A 20,532-nucleotide genomic window follows, 5' to 3' on the forward strand; every position below is an offset into this window, starting at 1 on the left:
CGATGTGTAAAGCATTTGCGCCAGCGCACAACAGCAACAACATACTAGGCACACCACAAAAGGAACTCCACACAAGGTTATATTAAAATAACTTTTGTATTGTCAAAACATATCAGATAGAAATCACACATGTACATTGTGCCAACTGGCACAGCAATATTCACAAGGGATTATTTACAAGACAGGGCCACATGGGCCACTGTCAGAATCAGCACTTTTAGAAATAGAAATAGTACTTATAGAACTTAGAATAAAAGTGTATAAAATCACTGTAACACAAAGTAACAGTTATAGGTCACATCCAGTAACTACTGGGAACAGGTAAGTACCTCCTACGCAACCCTAAACCCCTTAGGAGAATGTCACGCCGGGGACCAGGACCTCACTAGGACCACCTGTACTAAAAAGAACAACCACCTAAGTATCACACAGCATTTAGGGGTCTAAGAAAGAACACATTACCCATGATGTATGAAACACATTCAGAGGAGTAGTAAAGGAAAACCACCTAAGTATCACACAGCATTTAGGGGTCCAAGAAAGAACACATTACCCATGATGTATGAAACACATTCAGAGGCGTAGTAAAGGAAAACCACCTAAGTATCACACAGCATTTAGGGGTCTAAGAAAGAACACATTACCCATAATGCATAGATATACATTCAGAGGAGTAGTAAAGAGAAACACCTAATGTATAAACCTACACATTCAGCGGTGTTAAGGATAAAGCACATGATGCAATACAAATACATTCAGAGGTACCAGAATACTACAGTAGCGCAAAAGCCACATGATGTCTAAAACATTCTGAGGTGCAGGAATAACACTTGATGCAAGGAAATACATTCAGAAGTGCCATAACCATACAATTGCGCAAAACCTACATAAGCCACCACCTGTGGCAGTCCCTAGGCCAACTGGCCTTGTTGGGGCTAGAACGCCCTGAGTCTCAATGTCAGGTGCCTAAACGATGCAGGTGCCCACTACTTGCTGGGCACCTGGGAACACTCACAAGGGCCTAAACGCTGCAGCTGGCACTAAGGGCTGCGCAGCTGGGACTGGCCGGGCACCTCTGTGCCATCTCTATCCCTCTCAGGGACTCACTCTCCATCTTGCACCTAAACGGTACAGCTGCCCACGAATTGCTGGGCAGCTGGAGAATCCTGACAAACTGTGGCAGGGCCTTCAGTAGCCCCTCTGGCGAATTGCGCCACAGCGGGGGGAGCCACACAGGCTCGGCATCAAGTCCTCTCTCTGGAGCCCTCTAGCTCCTCAACAAAATACCCCCCCTGAACCTAGCAGGCTCTTAACACAGTTAAGGGGTCGTTGGAGCCACACAGGCTCTGGCAGTACACGTGCCCAACGTTGGAGCCACACAGGCTCTGGGCATCACATGCCCCCCATGTGGGAGCCACACAGGATCTGCAGGCAATGCCCCCTCATGTTGGAGCCACACAGGCTCTGCGTCACATTGGGGCGACCCGCTGCCAACCGGGGCCGCCCTAGATGCACCAAAGTTAATTATGCCCCTACGAACCTCTGTGGGCTCGCCAAACAAGCTGAGGCCCCTTGAGCCTCTCTGGGCTCGCAAAACACGTGGGGGCGACCCACTGCCAACCGGGGCCGCCCTTGAAGCCCTCGTGGCTTCACACTGCCCAGGAGCGCGAGCTCGCGCCCCTGGGGGGGGGGCGGACACCGACAATGTGTCCCGGCGCCCCTCCCTTCTCCTCTGTCCCATGCTACCGGGCCCAGCCCAGACTCACCGGGACTCCGACGTGGGACGCCAGCCTCCTCTCTCTCTCCGGGGCTACCTCAGCACACGGGAGCCCCAGCAGCAGGCGGCGCGTCCTCCTCTCTTCTTCTGGGCAGCGCGGGGCTCCTCTTCCACCACGGGCCCCGCCTGCACGCTCAGCTGCTCTCTGCCGCTCTCCTTCTCTCGGCGCAGGGCTCCCTCGGCACACGGGAGCCCTCGTAACCCGCCGCCACGTTTCTTCCTCGCCGCCTCGTCGTCTGCAGGTCACAGGCGATGGGCCAATCCCATCGTGGGGCCAGCCTCCCCACGACGTCATGCAGCATCCGGGAGCCAGCCAACCACAGTGCGGCTCCTGGACCAGGCCCCCTACAAAGGACCAATCAGAGCACGGCTCTCCTCGGGTCTCGGCCAATCCGGTCGCGGCCCCTTCGTGGTTGTTTTTCTCCGCGGCAAATCGAGGTGGGCACTCGTAAATAAGTAATTAAATACGGGCAAGACACCTCAGCGCGTCCAGCGCTATAAGCGAACATGAAGCGCTCCTAAGCGCTAGGAAAGTCCAGAGAAAGTGCTCTCAAGCGCTTGGGGGAAATGAAGCGCTCCAAAGTGCTAGACAACAGGCAGAGCGCTCCCAGGCGCTCAGGGGGAAGCTCAGCGCCTCCAGGCGCTAGAAATACAGTTCCAGCGCTCTCCACAGAAAAATGCAGCTTCTCCATGCTGCAACGGTCCCAGAGCTTCCCAGGGGGCAAAGCCAAGTCCCCCCATCAGCCCAGACAGGGCAGAGGGGTCCCCCAGGAGTCCAGGAATCCAGGCATCCAGGGGCTGGGCAGCGCCCACCCCTGGTAGATTCAAGTCAGCCACAAGAGCAAGAACAAGAACATTTTGGAAGGGGACACAGCCCCTTCTTATACACAGAAAAGCCTTTGAAGTCTTTTGAAGTCTTTGTGTAAGCCGGCCCTGAGCCCTGGGTGTTTCTGGTTTCCCTCTCCTGTCAGCCTCAGGTCAGAGGTGACAGTGGGCCATCAGGAGGGAGAGCCAGCATGGTGGTCAGGCAGGCACAGCCCGGCACCACCAGACGCTATCTCCTCCCGCTTCCCTGACAGATGTGGCCTTTCATCCACGGCTGGCTCCGACCCCCTCCTCCGGGGCCCTTCAGACCCTGTCCTACTCAAACCAGACAGTCAACCCACCAGCAGGCCCAGGCACTCCTGGGCCAGGCTCACCAGCCAATCACGTGCCAGCAGACTCACTACACAAATATGCCAACTTCTAAAAGTGGCGCTTCTAGACTAGACACAGCCATGCCGCATATACCATTCCGCAGCATTCATTCTCACGAGTTCACACATATCAAACTCGACCCTGCACTCCCCACGCATCAGGAATCTACCATGGGCATACATATTCCCCATTCATTCCTATGGGAGGGCAGGTCACTCACCACACATACAGAGAGCACACGCACTTTACACTGTACCACAATGAAAAAGTGCGCAGAGGCCTAAAATCACCAACCCATGTTCCAGAAACAGGCTAGGAAAAAGCAAAAAGTCTCGGGGTGAACCTGCCCAAAGGACCGGGTCCAACAACGTGGATCAGGTCTGACCTGTGTAAAGCCATCATACAAACCCAGAAAACGTTGCTGACATGAATCAGCACTTTTGTGCCACACTAGCCAACCCTTAGGGTCCATACTGGATATGTTAAAGGACGAATTCAGCAATAGGGTCTGTAAGTCCCTAACCGAAAACTGAGTATAATTACTCCAGCCAGAATATTCTTCTAACTCTGGGATTGATGGAAAATTTAGTTTTTTAGAAGTAGCCAATCCAAAGCACGTTGTCTGTGAAATAGTGGAATTCAAAAACAACATTTGATTCGGGATGAGACATGCACGGTGCAAAGCCTCAGTGCCTCGTACCTGCCAGTTTTTAGAACCCCAAACTGATTTTACGTCAATAGTTTCCTTCCATAATTCATAGCCGCCAACAGCCAGCTGATCAAGAAAGGACTTCGAGTACAATAATTTGGTATCGGTAAGTCTAACCTTGGACATAGGCTTCTGTGTCATTTTGAAATAAAAGGACTCGGGGTTAGACTGATTGAAGTCCGTGAAATAAGTGTACTTTTTCAAAAAAGTACTTGAACTGCCTTGTCTAGGAGCTGGGCAATGCTCCCATTGTGTATAATTTACAGTATTCCTTCTGGATGTTGTTTTATGCAAGAAGTGATTGCCAAAATGTTGAAAGCAAAACAAATCACCATAATTAGCAGATTCTAAGTACAAGTCTTCAGCATCAAAAGCAGCATAGTATTTCAAATCAGAAAACAAAGACTCTACGGCCTGAACATCCCAATCATCAGAACGTATGTTTTGTTTCACCACATCCCCTATATTAACTCTAAGCACATTAGGGACATTAACAACCTCCGTAGGGCCATGAATTTGAAATCTAACGGCATCCCACACTATCCCATCAAGGACAGGCCAAGCAGTGATGTTAACAAATGTCAAGTCTCTTCTCAGTCTGTGAGCAGAATGCGATGAGGAAAGGGGGCCAAAGTTCCATTGAGATGTCGAATGCATGTTCTTTCCTCGACATAGTGTCCATTTACCAAACGGAAAAAATAAAACACAAATCCAATTGACATAAAAAGGTAAATTGAAAAAAGCACCAGCCAAATATATGTCCAAGGGGGAATTAAAAAATGTTTTTTAAATAAGCAGGCATAAACAGCAAAACGTGAGGCTTCCTTCGAGGCATTGGAAACAGTGTCAAATGAAAATCTGGATTCTGTCGCCAAACGGGCTTGCAGGTCAGGCATGGACAAGTCAGTGGGGTAAGTATAGTCTATTTCTTCAAGGTCTGCACCGGGTAAAGTACTTAATAAAGGACTGGAAATTGCAGGTAACTCGATGGCCACTTCAGTTTCATGATTAGAAGCAGTGGGCAAAACTGAATTTCTCACAATGGAAGGACAGGAAACAGCCGGTATCATGCTAAGAAGAATCGGCCACTCTGTGTATCTTGACATTGTCAATTGAGATAAACCTGTTTTCCTTACGACCAGGAAGTGGTGGTAAAATGACTGTTCTCGTGCCCTTCACTCCAAGGACTGGAACCGGAGCTCGATAGGAAGGACCAAATTCTTTCTTGTTATCGATCTTCTCCCGAACCAATTCTCCAACTTGGGGTAGCCAGCCGACTACCGGGTTTTGCAACGCAGCATCCGAGGTGGAGGGCAAATGTTCCTTTGCAAGACTGTCTCTGGTCTCTTGTAGATCCTGTAAAACATTACAATGTTCATCTACGTCAAAGGTTGTGACCCGAGCCACGCAGTCTAGACCGTCAAGGTCAGGGACGTACATCTTGATGCCAAAGAGCATTTCGTATGGGGTCCGCCCACCCAGAGACCTTCTAGGGAGATTATTAAGAGCACGCTGCACGCCATTGAGGTGGGCCAGCCAGTTTCTGCCAGTGCCTATAACTCGAGCTGTCAAAGATTGCTTTAAATCACGGTTCATTCGCTCCACTACACTATTACCCTCAGGTCTGTAGGGAGACGAAAACTTGACTTGGACCCCCATCGAAGTCATGGCATCCTTATACGCCTTAGAGGCGAAAGCCGGACCCTGATCCGAATGGAAGGTACCACAGGCAAAAATCCCTACAAAGACACGCAAATCTCTAATGACAGTCCGTGAATCAGCGCTGCCATGGGGCCATACCCACACAAAGTGTGTGCATGAATCAACTGCTACTAAGATGTACTTATACGCAGTATCAGAGGAAAAAGGACCGCAGTGATCTAAATAAACACAACCTAGTGGTTTATTAGAAATGTACAACTGTGTCTGTGGCGGACGCGCAGCAGTCGAAGGTTTAATCTGCTGGCAAATGTCACAAAGAAGGACATAATAACGCGTCTTTTTGTACAGTCCCCGCCACCAGAAACGTTGTTGTAATTGAGTTTCAGTGGCCGAGACGCCCGCATACGCAGACGCCACACCTTCATGCGCCGCTGTAATCAAGTCAGCCCTGCGATCCACGTTGGGAATCAAACGTTCACCAACATCAGGAATTTTCACAAAAGGAACCTTTTCGGGACTTAAGTGGTATGTGTACTTCGAAGGGAACCCCGTAGGATGTTTACCTCCCTTCTCAGTGGCAGCAACAGCCGCCAAGATGTCACTATCAATTTTACTTTTGGACCGAGTAACTGCTGCAACTAAGTATGTAGACACCGCTGATTTCGCTGCTTCATCAGCAAGCGAGTTACCAACAGCGTGGACTCCAACACGCTGGTGGCCAAGAGTATGAATTACAAAAACGAGCGGCAACTTAGCCTTAAGCTCCGCCATTCGAACCCAGATCATCTTATGTTTTATTGTGCTACCCTTGGAATCATGAAAATCATTTTGAATCCAAAAGAACAAGTTTTCATTGTAAGACTGGACTCAGTAGTAAGAATCACTTACAATAAGAGTAGTAACACCAGGATCAGCGTACTCCAACGCTAGTAAGAGAGCACGAAGCTCTGCCAATTGTGCGGTGCAATCTCCCAGAGGCAGCGTGTGCACCTCCCTGGATATGAACTCATCGTTCAACATGGCACCGACCACAATGGCGCATGCGGAAACGTAGGCGTGTTTAGAGCCATGCGGAACCTGCGCCGAACCATCAGTGTAAATGATGCAATGGAAGTCCTCCAAAGGCCGCATAGCTAGAGGAGCAGGATGAACAAATTCATACTGCAAGTACTCTTGCGACGGCAATGAGGCGTCAAAAATAAACGTGACATCCGTGGATGTCAAGGACGCAGCCCACTGAATCCACCGAGGGTGCAAAGCTTTTGAATTTGGTACACTGACTTTCGTGACTGCCTCCAAATGAGGACAGGGTGTAACAACCGATACAGAAAAGGGGGTGGTGATGAACAGAGTGTCTGAATTAAGCAGACCACTCTTACCCAGTCCAAAGATCAGGGCTTGATCCATCACCGTTATTTATCTCACTGCCCCATCCCAGCTCAGAACCTGGCTATATGCAAATTAGTCTGTCCCTGGCCCAGTGCATCATGGGAACAGGGCAGACCAAACTACAAAGCCAATTCTTCACCAGAAAGGAGACAAGCTACCGGGGACCGGTTTCTGGCATTTCAGCCTCTTCGGCCCGGCTTGCTTGAATCCTGATGGAGCAGTGAGAAAGGGACTCATGTCTGAGTATACCCTGCCACACCTATAGTGGCCAAAAACGATACAGAAAAGGGGGTGGTGATGAACAGAGTGTCTGAATTAAGCAGACCACTCTTACCCAGTCCAAAGATCAGGGCTTGATCCATCACCGTTATTTATCTCACTGCCCCATCCCAGCTCAGAACCTGGCTGTATGCAAATTAGTCTGTCCCTGGCCCAGTGCATCATGGGAACAGGGCAGACCAAACTACAAAGCCAATTCTTCACCAGAAAGGAGACAATTATTTTGTCCACCCTAAGCGTGGAAGGGTATACTCAGATGTGAGTCCCTTGCTCATTGCACCATCAGGATTCAAGCAAGCCGGGCCGAAGACACCTGAAATGGCAGAAACCGGTCCCCGGAAGCTTGTTTCCTTCCCAGTGTAAGAATTGGCTTTTGTAGTCTGGTCTGCCCTGTTCCCATGATGCACTGGGCCAGGGACAGACTAATTTGCATACAGCCAGGTTCTGAAACTGGGATGGTGCAATGAGCTAAAAAACGGTGTTGGATCTAGCCCTGATCTCTTGACTGGGTGAGAGTACTCTGCGTAATTCAGAGACTCTGTCCATCACCACCCCTTGTTGTAAATTATTAGGGTGTAACAACCAACATGCGTTTCCCCTGTGACAGAGCTCGTTCCTTAAGAATCGCCATCTGCACAGCTGTTAAAACCTTTTCCACAGTGGGAAACCGCATCTCAGCCGAAGCGTACAAGTGTGACTTGTAAGCAATAGGTACTGTGTCTCCTTCATTAAAAGTGAGGTACGTGAAACCCACTGTCCCAGGAATTATTCTTATTACCAGGTTGGTGTGGTTATCACGAGTCAGTAAAAATTTAGAAGCGAGCAGATCAGCCTGCAAAGATTGCAAGATGGCCGAGTGCTCAGGCAGCCAGCATGATTTAGAAAAAGTTGGTTGTATCAAAGCATACAAAGGCTTGATACGCTGGGCATATTCCGGAATGTATGTCCTCCTGAAATTTAAAAAGCCCAGTAGTGACTGTAATTTTTTCAGTGTTGTTGGGAGCGCGCAACTGGGCGCATTTCTCCAAGAAGTGAGGAGCCAAACCTCTACCTTCATTGTTGAGCTCATAGCCCTGGAACAACACTGTATACGCAGCAATGTGCGATTTTGCAAAATTAAATTTGTAACCCATGTCTGCAAAGGTACAAATAATCGAATTTACACGACACAGATGCTCCCAAATTTCGTCGTCTGTGAGATATATGTCATCCACGTACGAGCAAGCATCTGGGTCGATTCTCTCTAAAAGAGAGACTATGCGAGCGGTAAATATACCAGGACTATTCTTGTAGCCCATTGGGAGACGCCGGAATTGTTTTTGGACCCCAGCGCACGTAAAACTGGTCCATTGGGAGCTTAAGCTATCCAATCTGTGGGCATAAAAACCGTTGGAAATGTCAAGCGTTGTTTTAAAACGCTTACGCACAAGACTATCCACCAGGGCAGAGCCGTGAGTATTCTGTACTGCACAGTTACGGCAATGCGAGTTTAAATGCCGGTAATCCAATACCAAACGATACGATCCGTCAGGCTTGGTCACAGTAAAAAGAGGATTATTCATTTGTGACACACACGTTTCAATAACTCCCTGATATTCCAATTGTTCAAGGATTTCCGCGACGGAAGCCTTGGCCTCACGACGAATGGGATATTGAGGTTGAGGCTGCGGCTGAGACCGCAATGGAATTTCGTGGCAAGGGGACAATTTGTCCCAACCACATTGGTTACGGTACAGAGCCGGTGCGAGAGCCCGAGCCCACTCTTCTGCAAAATGCTGCGCATGCTCTTTCGAGACAGTGTTCGCGAAACTGGGGAGGATTACCTCCTCCCCTCGCGGCGCTGCGAGCACAAAAGGTGGGGGCCAGTCAGCCTCCGAAAGCAAAATATTATACGTAGAAGAAAGATTTTCCCAAAATACCCCTTTGATAGTACGCTGTATGTCACCTTCAATTAACTGGACAATTTCATAAAGTCTTTCAGGGGGAGCAAGTCTTGTATCGGCTGTTTCTATTACAACGTAGACATCAGTCGCTGTCACCCTCAGTAGTGGACGCAGCGCCTCTCTCACTATGGTAATCTCCGCCGCGCTGTCCAGCAAGGTCAGAGCCCACGTCAGATTCCTAAGCCGCGTTCTCACTATCTGTGGCATATCGATGCGCTGTTAAGGCTGCGACTTTCTTTTTCGCAAACTGCGGTCTCTTTGGCGTAGAATACTCCTGCTTCCCTGCGCCTTCTGCCTGGCGGGGCTGGCCATGTCCTTGTTGGCCAGCACGTCCCCTCCCGCCTCCTCCTCCACCTGTCTTCGGGCCGATGAGTCCTGTAAGGAACGAGGAGAGCGTTGATCAGAAACCTGAAATCGATCAGGTGATTTAATCATCGCGCGATCGCGCAAATCATAAACTCTCTCTGTCGGCGCAGGAACTTGTGGCGCAGGATAAGATTCCTGAGTCTGCTGTTGTTGCTTCCCCTGTGTCTGTTTCTTAGGCCAATTTTGTTTTTTGGACTTGGGCTGGACATCTGCCGCAGCAGACTGCCCTTGTAGTTGTTTCTTATCCTTGACAGCAAAATATTTCAGACCTTTACTTGTGCGACCAATAGTTTTATATGCGGCCACAACAATCTTCGCTAACTGTCGGGGTTTATCGGCATCGGGCAGAGCAGCCAAAGCGTTCGACACCTGAAAGTTCACTGCATCTCCCTTTATATTGGAGAGGATGAGATCGCTAACAATCTCAAAAGAACCACACAGGCGCATACCCAATTCAACCGCTGCTTCCGGTCCGTGATCATCCTGAACACGCTTAACGATCGTAGGCAGTACGGACATAGACGGGGTGCCGAAACACCTCGTATAAACGGCCGCAAAAGTTTTCCCCCAACTTTCACAGTCAACGAGTTCAGGAGTTAAATCCTTAGGCAAAGTAATCATCAACATTCTATGTTTATCAGCAGGAGTAGAATTCGGAAACACAGCCTCCAGTTGGTCAAACTTCTCGGCAAGCCAGAAAGGGAAATCATCTTTATCATCGGGGCGCTTACCAAAAACCGAATTGACCATAACCGGATTGAGCCGTAAACCGCCATGTTCCGTTTGAACGGCCGGACCCCCCGGGGGACCACCCGGGAGATGACGACCAATGTATTGCACTAATGCACGAATCACGGCTATCGAGACAACATGTAGTCTGCAAATATCCGCTAGGGGACATGCTCCGTGATTCGGGTGCGGGGTGAATCCACCCAATGCAGGCCAATTTGTGCCTGGAATGGACAAAGGACCTAACCTCGCAGCGGACAAAGAGTGGGGTAGGGCGCCATCAAACCAAACGCGATGCTGCCAATGATCAGTAGGTATTTCCAGTGCCCTGTACGGTGTATATTCAGCCGGTACAGGTGAGGGTGTGTAGGTGTGGAACACGTTAGAATTTGCGTCCTCTCCCGGAAACGTTACCCACGAATAAAACAGCTCGAAAGGGTACGCTGGATCTGCACACACCACTATAATCACAGCCAAGCCATCCAATGGGACTTGGAAAGCCTGTAAATGGTTGCGTACCGCAATGCGACTATGCTGCGGGATATTCACAGCCTGCGCCATGATTACACCAGAACTACTGAAAAACAAAGGAAACTTTGTAGCACAACTGGGTAGTAATTCAAAGAAACCGTTTCAGATAGATTCAAGCTTGAAAATACCTATTTCAAAAAATAGGTAGGTTTCTTCAAAAAATAGGTAGGTTTCTCCAACACCACCGTTTTCCGGAAACGATAGTGAAGGGGTTAAGGTTTGAATGATATACTACTCGAGTGTCATGATATAAGACCACCAACGTATGGGCGCCATGTAGCAGGGTTTCTGTTCTCCCACAGAACTGTGCACAGAGGATTGGAACCTCGGCGAATTAGGGTGACCCAAAACTCACCTCAGTACCCAACAAACCCCTTACCGAGCTAGCTACAGTGTCTCATTGGTCATAACAAACTCCCAATGTTTAGACAAACCAGAACATGAACTTACAATACCTCAGGTTACGTGGAACACATGAGCACTCTTTCGTTATACAATCATTTCAAACCAGAACGTGGAGTAAATGAGGACACGTGCACATTTGAAATATTTATTTACTAATGCCGTTTTCTCAGACGCAGTATCTTAGATAATACAAGGAAACATATTATCAGAAGCAAAGTTATCAGCATAGTAACTAGTCCATAGAAAGCAAATGGTGACAGCATGCTAACATGCTGTAAATGAATAAGGGTTAACAACACTTATTTCTCACCCTCCCTAACTCACATATCTATACTACTATTATAAAGAGAGAACTTGCACCTTTTGGCCAGGTAAACTCGGGAAGCACAGCGCCAATCTACACACCCGATACATCTATGAAAATGTCAGGGTGTGTAGATGGAAAGTAAATTAAAAAAATTACGTTTGTAAACAAAGTAGTCCCCTGAAAGTAGCGCCGGCCGGGATCTAGCGCTGGGCAGCACGCGACGTGTGTGATGACGGCTGTGCAGTGAGTGAGGAGGCAGCACAGGTAAGGAGGCAGCAGTAAATGAAAATGTCTGGGCGGGAGGGGGGGCGCGAGTGAGTCTGAGCGAGAGGGGGGCGCGAATGAGCCTGAGCGAGAGGGGGGCGCGAGTGAGTCTGAGCGAGAGGGGGGCGCGAGTGAGTCTGGGCGGGTGGGGGGTGCGAGTGAGTCTGAGCGGGTGGGGGGTGCGAGTGAGTCTGGGCGGGAGGGGGGCACGAGTGAGTCTGGGCGGGAGGGGGGCGCGAGTGAGTCTGGGCGGGAGGGGGCGCGAGTGAGTCGGGGCGGGAGGGAGTCGGTGCGGGAGGGGGTCGGGGCGGGAGCGGGTGTACTGCCCCCAGCCCCTTTCTGCCCCAGGCAACGCTGGGGCGGGCTACTAGTGGATTATAAAAGTACAGCGTTGCTAATATACATTAGAAATTGCTGCTTCAGTAACTCGGGAGAATGAATAATATATATTGGAATGAATTACTTCGAAGCACGTATTAAATAAAGACGTGTGTTGAAGTTTGGGTCACAGTGCATCGGATCTATGGGAAAATGTGAGGGGTTAAGGCATAGAGAGTGTTTCTGGATGAAAACTGGAGACAGAAGTGCTCATCTATTAGAATGTTGCACGGCACAATTCCACGGAACGTCAAGATGATAAAAGAATCCGCATAAAGTGCGTGGCTGTTCTGCCTGCCGGTATTAGTAAAGGGAAGCGAGACAGTGACACACTGTGAAAAGTAACATCGCCTCATACGCCTGGGTCTGGTGCACACCACTTGTCACTCGTCTGTTGGAGACTTACCCTCCCTATGAAAGATGTGTGGTTTTCATGACACATTTTGAGAACTGGCAGTTAATGTGGCTGGAAATTGCCCCTTTCAAGATTATCGCTTGTGGAAAAAGATTTTGTTCATCTCATCTTCTCTTAGTGTGAATATCATTTCTGCAGATATTCAGTAGAAGGGGGATCCCTTTCTGCAATTTACATGCCTGATTAGGTGTTTTACTATGGACTTTAACAATAGCATGACAATGGGCAGGTTAAAACCCATCGGCAGGCTGTAAACGGCTGGGACAAGTGGGGAGACCTTTAGAGCCCAGCAGTGTGCTGTGATTGGTTGGGAGTGGCGTATAAACTACTTAGAGCCCATCAGCATTCTGTCATTGGTTGAGACTGGAGCAGCAGAGCTTTAGAGCCCATCAGCATGCTGTAAATGGTTGACACAGGTACAGCTGAGCCTTTTAGCAAACAAGATGGCTGTGATTGGTTGAGAACGGCGCAGCAAACCATTTGAGCCCATCAAAAACAAGGTGATGGATGGAATGCTTGAATTATACTCAGCCACTCTAAATTGCGCAGGGCTACATCTCAATCCATTATTTTTTCGCAAACCAGGCAAGCTCAGTTTCGACCGAACCATGTGCCAATCAGTCTTCACCTTGCTCCAATGGAAATAGTCCAGCCTGAACTGCCATGCCATGGTCCGCTTTGACTCAGAACACCAGCAAATAAGGACTGTTTTCAATCTTACCAGGGCTCATAAGCCATGTATAGCTTTGTTCCAGTGGCACAGTGAGCACGGGACACACTTCTGGACATACTCATCCCACTTAGGGTATCAAAAACAAGGTGATGGATGGAATGCGTGAATTAATCTCAGTCACTGACAATCACTCAGGCCGCATCCCAAACCATCATTTAGATTTTTTTTACCAGCATGCTGGCATTGGTTGACACTGGCCATGTAGACCCTTAGAGCCCATCCACATGCTGTCACTGATTGAGAATGATGCAGCAGACCTTTAGGGCCTGCTGTCATTAGTTGAGACTGGTTTGGCAGGCTCATAGCACTTTCTTTTTTGAGAGAGTTTTATATAGCGCGGAATAGACCTGAGACATTGGTTATCAGAGTGCTTTACATGAGTACCAGTTTCATTACAGATTATAATGACATAACAGGGAATTTCCTGTGTCATTTCTTCCTTGGCCATTGTAAAAACCAGTCCTGTGGAAATTCAGTCCAATGGCCTTTGTTCAACTGCTAATGCATTCGGTATAATGCACAATCACAGCATTGTGCGGATACGTTGCCCCTTGTGTAGAGTAGCCGTTATTAAACTCTCATTGTGGCACCGTCATAGTGACGTGCCCCCAGCAAAATATAGTGATGAGCTCACTAAAGACCCACTAACAGTAACATATCTGGATATCAATAAGCGTGAGAGCACCCCGTTAATCTATATCTATACTACTATTATAAAGAGAGAACTTGCACCTTTTGGCCAGGTAAACTCGGGAACCACAGCGCCAATCTACACACCCGATACATCTATGAAAATGTCAGGGTGTGTAGATAGACATAGGCTATATAAATAAATAAAAAGTAAATTTAAAAAAATTACGTTTGCAAACAAAGTAGTCCCCTGAAAGTAGCGAGGGCCGGGACCTAGCGCTGGGCACGACGCGACGTGCGTGATGACGACAAGGAGGAGGGCGGTGCAGTTACGAGCGGCTGTGCAGTGAGTGAGGAGGCGGCACAGGTAAGGAGGCAGCAGTAAATGAAAATGTCTTAGCAGGAGGGGGGCGCGAGTGAGTCTGAGCGAGAGGGGGCGCGAGTGAGTCTGGGCGGGTGGGGGTGCGAGTGAGTCTGGGCGGGAGGGGGGTGCGAGTGAGTCTGGGCGGGAGGGGGGCGCGAGTGAGTCTGGGCGGGAGGGGGCGCGAGTGAGTCAGGGCGGGAGGGAGTCGGTGCGGGAGGGGGTCGGGGCGGGAGCGGGTGTGCTGCCCCAGCCCCTTTCTGCCCCAGGCAACGCTGGGGCGGGCTGCTAGTTATATTAATAACTAAGAAGGTCTCTTTGGGTTTTAGCAGGGCGGGCCCATACCTCAGGATCCTAGAATGAAGAGATCACATCAGCATACACCAGCTCTCTCTGCATGCGAACAGCATCAAGTGTGTATTTGTGCTTCAAGCAAAGCAATGTAAAACCCGCCAAAAGCCCAAAGTTGGCAGAAGCTGCACATATGTTATGTCTATGAAGGCGCGAAGATCAGACCTCATAACAATTCTGTATCGTGTTGTTCCTGAAGCTTCAGCACTCTCTGTACAGACTAGTTTATTAAGCAAAGCTGATATCAGAGTAATAACATATTATTCTCATGTAAACCACAACAAACTACTAGGTTGAAAGCTAAAGCAACAATTAAGTGTCGTGTGCAGAAGCAGCAAAAGGAAAAATGGCGTTTAAACATTTAATGAGCCTATGCTAACTTAACACATTATAAAGATATACAGTAGCTATATGACATGATATTCTGAGGTCACACAGAGTGTCAATAACTCTCTCCTCTCTGCAGTGCTGGGGTCTCTCGGTTGAGCAGTGATAGGTCTGAGGTCACACAGTGTGTCATTAACTCTCTCCACTCTCTCTGCAGTGCTGGGATCTTTGGACTGGGCAGTGATTTGTCTGAGGTCACACAGTGTGTCATTAACTATCTCTACTCTCTCTCCAGTGCTGGATTTGCTGAGCTGGGCAGTGATACGTCTGAGGTCACACAGTGTGTCATTAATTCACTCTCCTCTCTCTGCAGTGCTGGGGTCTTTAAACTGGGCAGTGATACACCTGAGGTCACACTGTGTGTCATTAACTCTCTCTACTCTCTCTGCAGTGCTGGGTTTGCTGGGCTGGGAAGTGATACGTCTGAGGTCACACAGTGTGTCATTAATTCACTCTCCTCTCTCTGCAGTGCTGGGGTCTTTAAACTGGGCAGTGATACACCTGAGGTCACACTGTGTGTCATTAACTCTCTCTACTCTCTCTGCAGTGCTGGGTTTGCTGAGCTGGGCAGTGATAAGTCTGAGGTCACACAGTGTGTCATTAACTCTCTCTACTCTCTCTGCAGTGTTGGGATCTTTGGACTGGGCAGTTATACACCTGCGGTCACACTGTGTGTCATTAACTCTCTCTACTCTCTCTGCAGTGCTGGATTTGCTGAGCTGGGCAGTGATACGTCTGAGGTCACACAGTGTGTCATTAATTCACTCTCCTCTCTCTGCAGTGCTGGGGTCCTTAAACTGGGCAGTGATACACCTGAGGTCACACTGTGTGTCATTAACTCTCTCTACTCTCTCTGCAGTGCTGGGTTTGCTGGGCTGGGAAGTGATACGTCTGAGGTCACACAGTGTGTCATTAATTCACTCTCCTCTCTCTGCAGTGCTGGGGTCTTTAAACTGGGCAGTGATACACCTGAGGTCACACTGTGTGTCATTAACTCTCTCTACTCTCTCTGCAGTGCTGGGTTTGCTGAGCTGGGCAGTGATAAGTCTGAGGTCATACAGTGTGTCATTAACTCTCTCTACTCTCTCTGCAGTGTTGGGATCTTTGGACTGGGCAGTTATACGCCTGCGGTCACACTGTGTGTCATTAACTCTCTCTCTGCAGGGATAGGGTCTCAAGATTAGGGAGTGATACATCTGAGGTCACACAGTGTGTCATTAACCTTCTACCCTATCTCTACAGGGCAAGGGTCTCTGGGTGGGGCAGTGCTATGGCAGTGATACCCCTGAGGTCATATAGTACGTAATTAACTTTCCGTGCAGTGCAGGGGTTTCTGAGTTGGGCAGTGATATGCTTGCGGTCACACAATGTGTCATTATCTCTCTCTCTGCAGGGATGGGGTCTCCAGATTGGGGAGTGATATGCTGAGGTCACACAGAGTGTCATTAACTCTTGCTACTCTCTCTCTGCAGTGCTGTGGTCTTTAAACTGGGCAGTGATACGTCTGAGGTCACACAGTGTGTCATTAACCTTTTCCCCTATCTCTGCAGGGCAGGGGTCTCTGGGTTGGGCAGTGGTACAGCAGTGATACGCCTGAGGTCATATAGTATGTCATTAACTTTCCTTGCAGTGCTGGGGTCTCTGGGCTGAGCAGAGAGGCCACACAGTGTGTCAGTAACTCTCACCTCTCTCTGCAGTACAGGGCTGGGCAGTGACACGTCTGAGGTCACACAGTGTGTCATTAACTCTCTCTCCTGTCTCCTCAGTGCTGAGGTCTCTGGGCTGGGCAGTGATACGCCGGAGGTCACACAGTGTGTCAGTAACTCTCTCTCTTCTCTCCGCAGTGTTGGGGTCTCTGTTTTCCCTCCCTGCCGCGAACCCGGCGTTCAGGCAGCAGGGCGGGTAGTTATCTAATACTATTTTGCTTTGGGGTGCAGGTGGAGTTACAGGGCGATCCAACGCTGGAAGGTACAGAAGGGTACCCTCTACAGGAGCACAGTAAGGGTGCAAGAGCCAATTATCCCCAGGGAGATCCCCGGTGGGATCCTGGAGGAGTGACGGTGCCCCGTTAGTCCTTCGGGTGGTTGTGGACCTGAGCAACTGGGGGTTGCCTGCAACGCTCAGCCCCCCGTAGTGGGGAGGGGTGTGAGTAAGGGGTGGACTGGAGGTCCGCCGGGGGAAGGGGCTAGCCCTACCCCCAAAATTTACAACACCTCTGCGGTTAACACCACAGGGGGTTTATGGCTCATCAGGTGGGCATGTTGCGAGGGGCGGCCTGACCCTGGATCGCCCGTAAGATAACCCAAAATGTTGGCATAATGTTTATGCAAATAAAGATGCAACAACTTTTTCCAACAAAACATTGTGTGGTGTTTGTTATTATGGGAAATTGTTGTAAGCGGGCTGGGGTATGGGCCGATGTTGGCACTAACACAGTGTGTCAGTAACTCTCTCTCCTCTCTCTGCAGTGCTGGGGTCTCTGGGCTGGGCAGTGATCACCTGAGGTCACACAGTGTGTCAGTAACTCTCTCTCCTCTCTCTGCAGTGCTGGGGTCTCTGGGCAGGACAGTGAATTGTCTGAGGTCACACAGTGTGTCATTAACTCTCTCTCCTCTCTCTGCAGTGGTGAGTTCTCTGGGCTGGGCAGTGGTCACCTGAGGTCACACAGTGTGTCAGTAATTCACTCTGCAGTGCTGGGGTCTCTGGGCTGGGCAGTGATACGCCTGAGGTCACACAGTGTGTCATTAACTATCTCTACTCTCTCTGCAGTGTTGGTGTTTCTGGGCTGGGCAGTGATACGTCTGAGGTCACACAGTGTGTCAGTAACTCTCTCTCCTCTCTCTGCAGTGTTGGGATCTCTGGGCTGGGCAGTGATACGTCTAAACTCACACAGTGTGTCAGTAACTCTCTCTATTCCCTCTGCAGTGCTGGGATATTTGGACTGGACAGTGATATGCCTGAGGTCACACAGTGTGTCAGTAACTCTCTCTCCTCTCTTTGCAGACCTGGTGACTCTCGATCCAGACACAGCTAATCGAGACCTGGCTCTGTCGGAGGATGAGAGACGTGTGAGTTCGGCGAAAGGACCCCACTCCCGGCCGGCGGACAGTCCCAAGAGATTCACTGGCTGTTTCTGTGTGCTGGGGCGGGAGGGGTTCACCTCGGGAAGGCATTACTGGGAGGTGCAGGTGCTGCAGGAGAATATGTTGTATGTGGGGGTTGCCCAAGAGTCTGTGAAAAGGAAGGTTGGTATCACAGGATCATTCGGGAAGGGGGTCTGGGCTGTGCACCGGATGGATAATGGCTGTTACTGGGCACTCACCTCCCATCCGTCCCCCCTGTACCCCCGCCAGAGCCCCAAGAAGCTGGGACTTTACCTGGACTATGAGGGGGGGCTGCTGTCCTTGTACAACGCAGACACCTGGGAGCTTCTCTACACCTTCAATGACACCTTCACTGAGCAGGTTCACCCTTTTTTCATGGTCTACAGTTCAGACCTGCGCCTGGTGTAACACAGCGGTCCGCCCGCTGGGCTCTCACCGGGTGGTGGGTTGGGGGTTGCTCCCCTACTTCAAGCGACTGACAGACCTCTTCTTGGGGTCAAAGCTGCACCCCCACTCATAGCAGGCTGCACCCCCTCACCTCAACATCAGGGAGACACCAATCTGAGCCCAGAGTGGAGGTGTGGAGGGTGTTGGGCGGAGGGTGGGTGGTGGTGATGTGGGTTTAGTTGGCTTTGGGAGGGTTGGTCAATGCATGCTGGATGTGTTGAGGGTGCAGCTCGACCGCCTCTCGTGACCTGGAAGCCCTTTCCTGTCTGCACGAGGGACTGTCACGAGGGACATGCAGGACTGTCACATGCATGTTTTTGTAACTTACTGGAAGTACTTTGCTCTTTCTCGTCACTTGTAAACATCAGTTTCCTCACTCGTTTTCCTTTGTACATTGTTCCATGTTCTGGAGGGCAGAGGTTTCATGAGCAGAGAAAGCAGCTCGCAGGAACATTACAGTCAGCTGCTGCAGTCTCCCTCCAGCCGTGGGTTTGTTTTGAAGAATAAAATGAGTTCTAAAACTTCTTTTCTGCCTGGACTCTGATTCCAACAGGGAGGTGGAAGGGTGTACTGGAAATCCTAGACTGAGAGTCCGGGATGCAAATAAATCTGATGTCTCCTCTACGTAAGTGTGTGTGTGCGTGCGTGTGTGTGTGTGTGTGTGTGTGGTTGGGTGTGTCTGTGTGTATGTGTGTGTGTGTGCGTGCGTGTGTGTGTGTGTGTGGTTGGGTGTGTCTGTGTGTATGTGTGTGTGTGTGGTTGCGTGTGTCTGTGTGTAGGTGTGTGTGGGTGTTCGTGCATGTGTGTGTCTAGCGCCAAGAAGCCACGTATGCTGCAGACTGCAGTGCGTTTTGCCAATAATACAGGATCAACGCAAATCCGAGTGTTACAAATTGCTTTTTGTGCAGCGCTGCATTGTTGTGTCTCGGCTTCATAGAGCTGCACTCTGACATGTGGCCAGCACCCAGGCTCCTCATTGGTGGCCTCATGTCTGTGTGAGAGTGACATCTGCTTCCCTCTCCTTACAACTATTGCAGCAGTCCCTGGTAATACAGAGCCCAGACACTGCTGCAAGCTTCCTGAAAAGCCAAGGGGCTCCTTTTAATGCTTAGACTTTCATGAGTCAGCAGGGGTCAAACAGTCAACACTTACTCCTGCATGTGGGGGTGTGGTTTCAACATCTAGTTCAAGGAAAACACGTGTCACTCACAAGAATGACATATCAGACTCTGGCCTCAGCTACAGAGTGAGGGACTGTAGAAAGCTGGCTTTATATATACTATGGCAAAGTAAGGTATAGTGTCCAAAGAGTCCAGTGGGTCCCCAGAGGGATAGCAGAGGCTAAAATAGGTAAGCACCTACAGCTCTCTTTGTGGTAGGGTGGTCGAGCACCTACAGCTCTCTTTGTGGTAGGGTGGTCGAGCACCTACAGCTCTCTTTGTGGTAGGGTGGTCGAGCAGTTAGGCTTATCCAGAGGGTGTGTTACGCATTTATTATATTCACTCAATCAAGACTGAAGGGGCACACGCAGAGACTGAATCCAGACCAATTAAGTAAGTATAAAAAAGGTATACTTACGTTATATTTTAGAACCAAGCAGGACTTGGCACAGGTAAGTCAAATACACTTTCAAATGCAAGACTTTACAAGGAAATGTAGTTGTGGATGAATCTGCAATCGTTACAGGTTGGTATTGGTTAAAAAAGCAGTCTAGATTACAATGTAATTACTTTTAGATTACATCAACTACTCGTGGTGGTATGCATAGATACCACACCAGGGATCTCACAGTACACAGTAAGTTCAACTTTTTAGAATTTGCAGTATAGTTACCTTTTCTCCATACAAATCATCAACTCGCCAACATTTCAGGAACAAAAATTCATAACATTGGTTACTATGGGAGAAAAGTGGTTATCAGTTTCACAGGTAAGAACTCGACTGACAAGTGGGAGCTTTGGGGGTTAGGACTAAAGTTAGACAAGGTCTAGGTTTGCACTCAAGTTGCATCACCAGCTGCACTGGGGCGGCCGGTTGCAAAATGTAGGGGCCCAACATTAGCCAATATCGCTAAGTGGGCCTTTGGTTTGGAAATGCTCACGGGCAGGCCACTTAGCTCTGAGAGCAAGGCTCCTAGGGTTAAGGTCAGTACTGCAAGGGCCAACAAT

General features: G+C 49.5%; 1 protein-coding gene across 19 annotated transcripts in view; it reads left to right on the forward strand.

Moving 5' to 3' along the window:
* The window catches only part of LOC144821568 (E3 ubiquitin-protein ligase TRIM39-like), a 1,056,022-nt gene extending 1,037,133 nt beyond the window's left edge, over window positions 1–18,889 (forward strand). For all 19 annotated transcript variants that reach the window (XM_078678759.1, XM_078678756.1, XM_078678763.1 and 16 more), the window contains one exon: window positions 17,817–18,889. In XM_078678759.1, the coding sequence (XP_078534885.1) occupies window positions 17,817–18,325 (509 nt within the window). In that variant the 3' untranslated portion in view covers window positions 18,326–18,889. The remainder of the gene's footprint in view (window positions 1–17,816) is intronic.
* The last annotated feature ends 1,643 nt before the right edge of the window (window positions 18,890–20,532 follow it).

The sequence above is a fragment of the Lissotriton helveticus genome, chromosome 2_2 (assembly GCF_964261635.1).
Source record: "Lissotriton helveticus chromosome 2_2, aLisHel1.1, whole genome shotgun sequence".
Classification (NCBI taxonomy): Eukaryota; Metazoa; Chordata; class Amphibia; order Caudata; family Salamandridae; genus Lissotriton; species Lissotriton helveticus.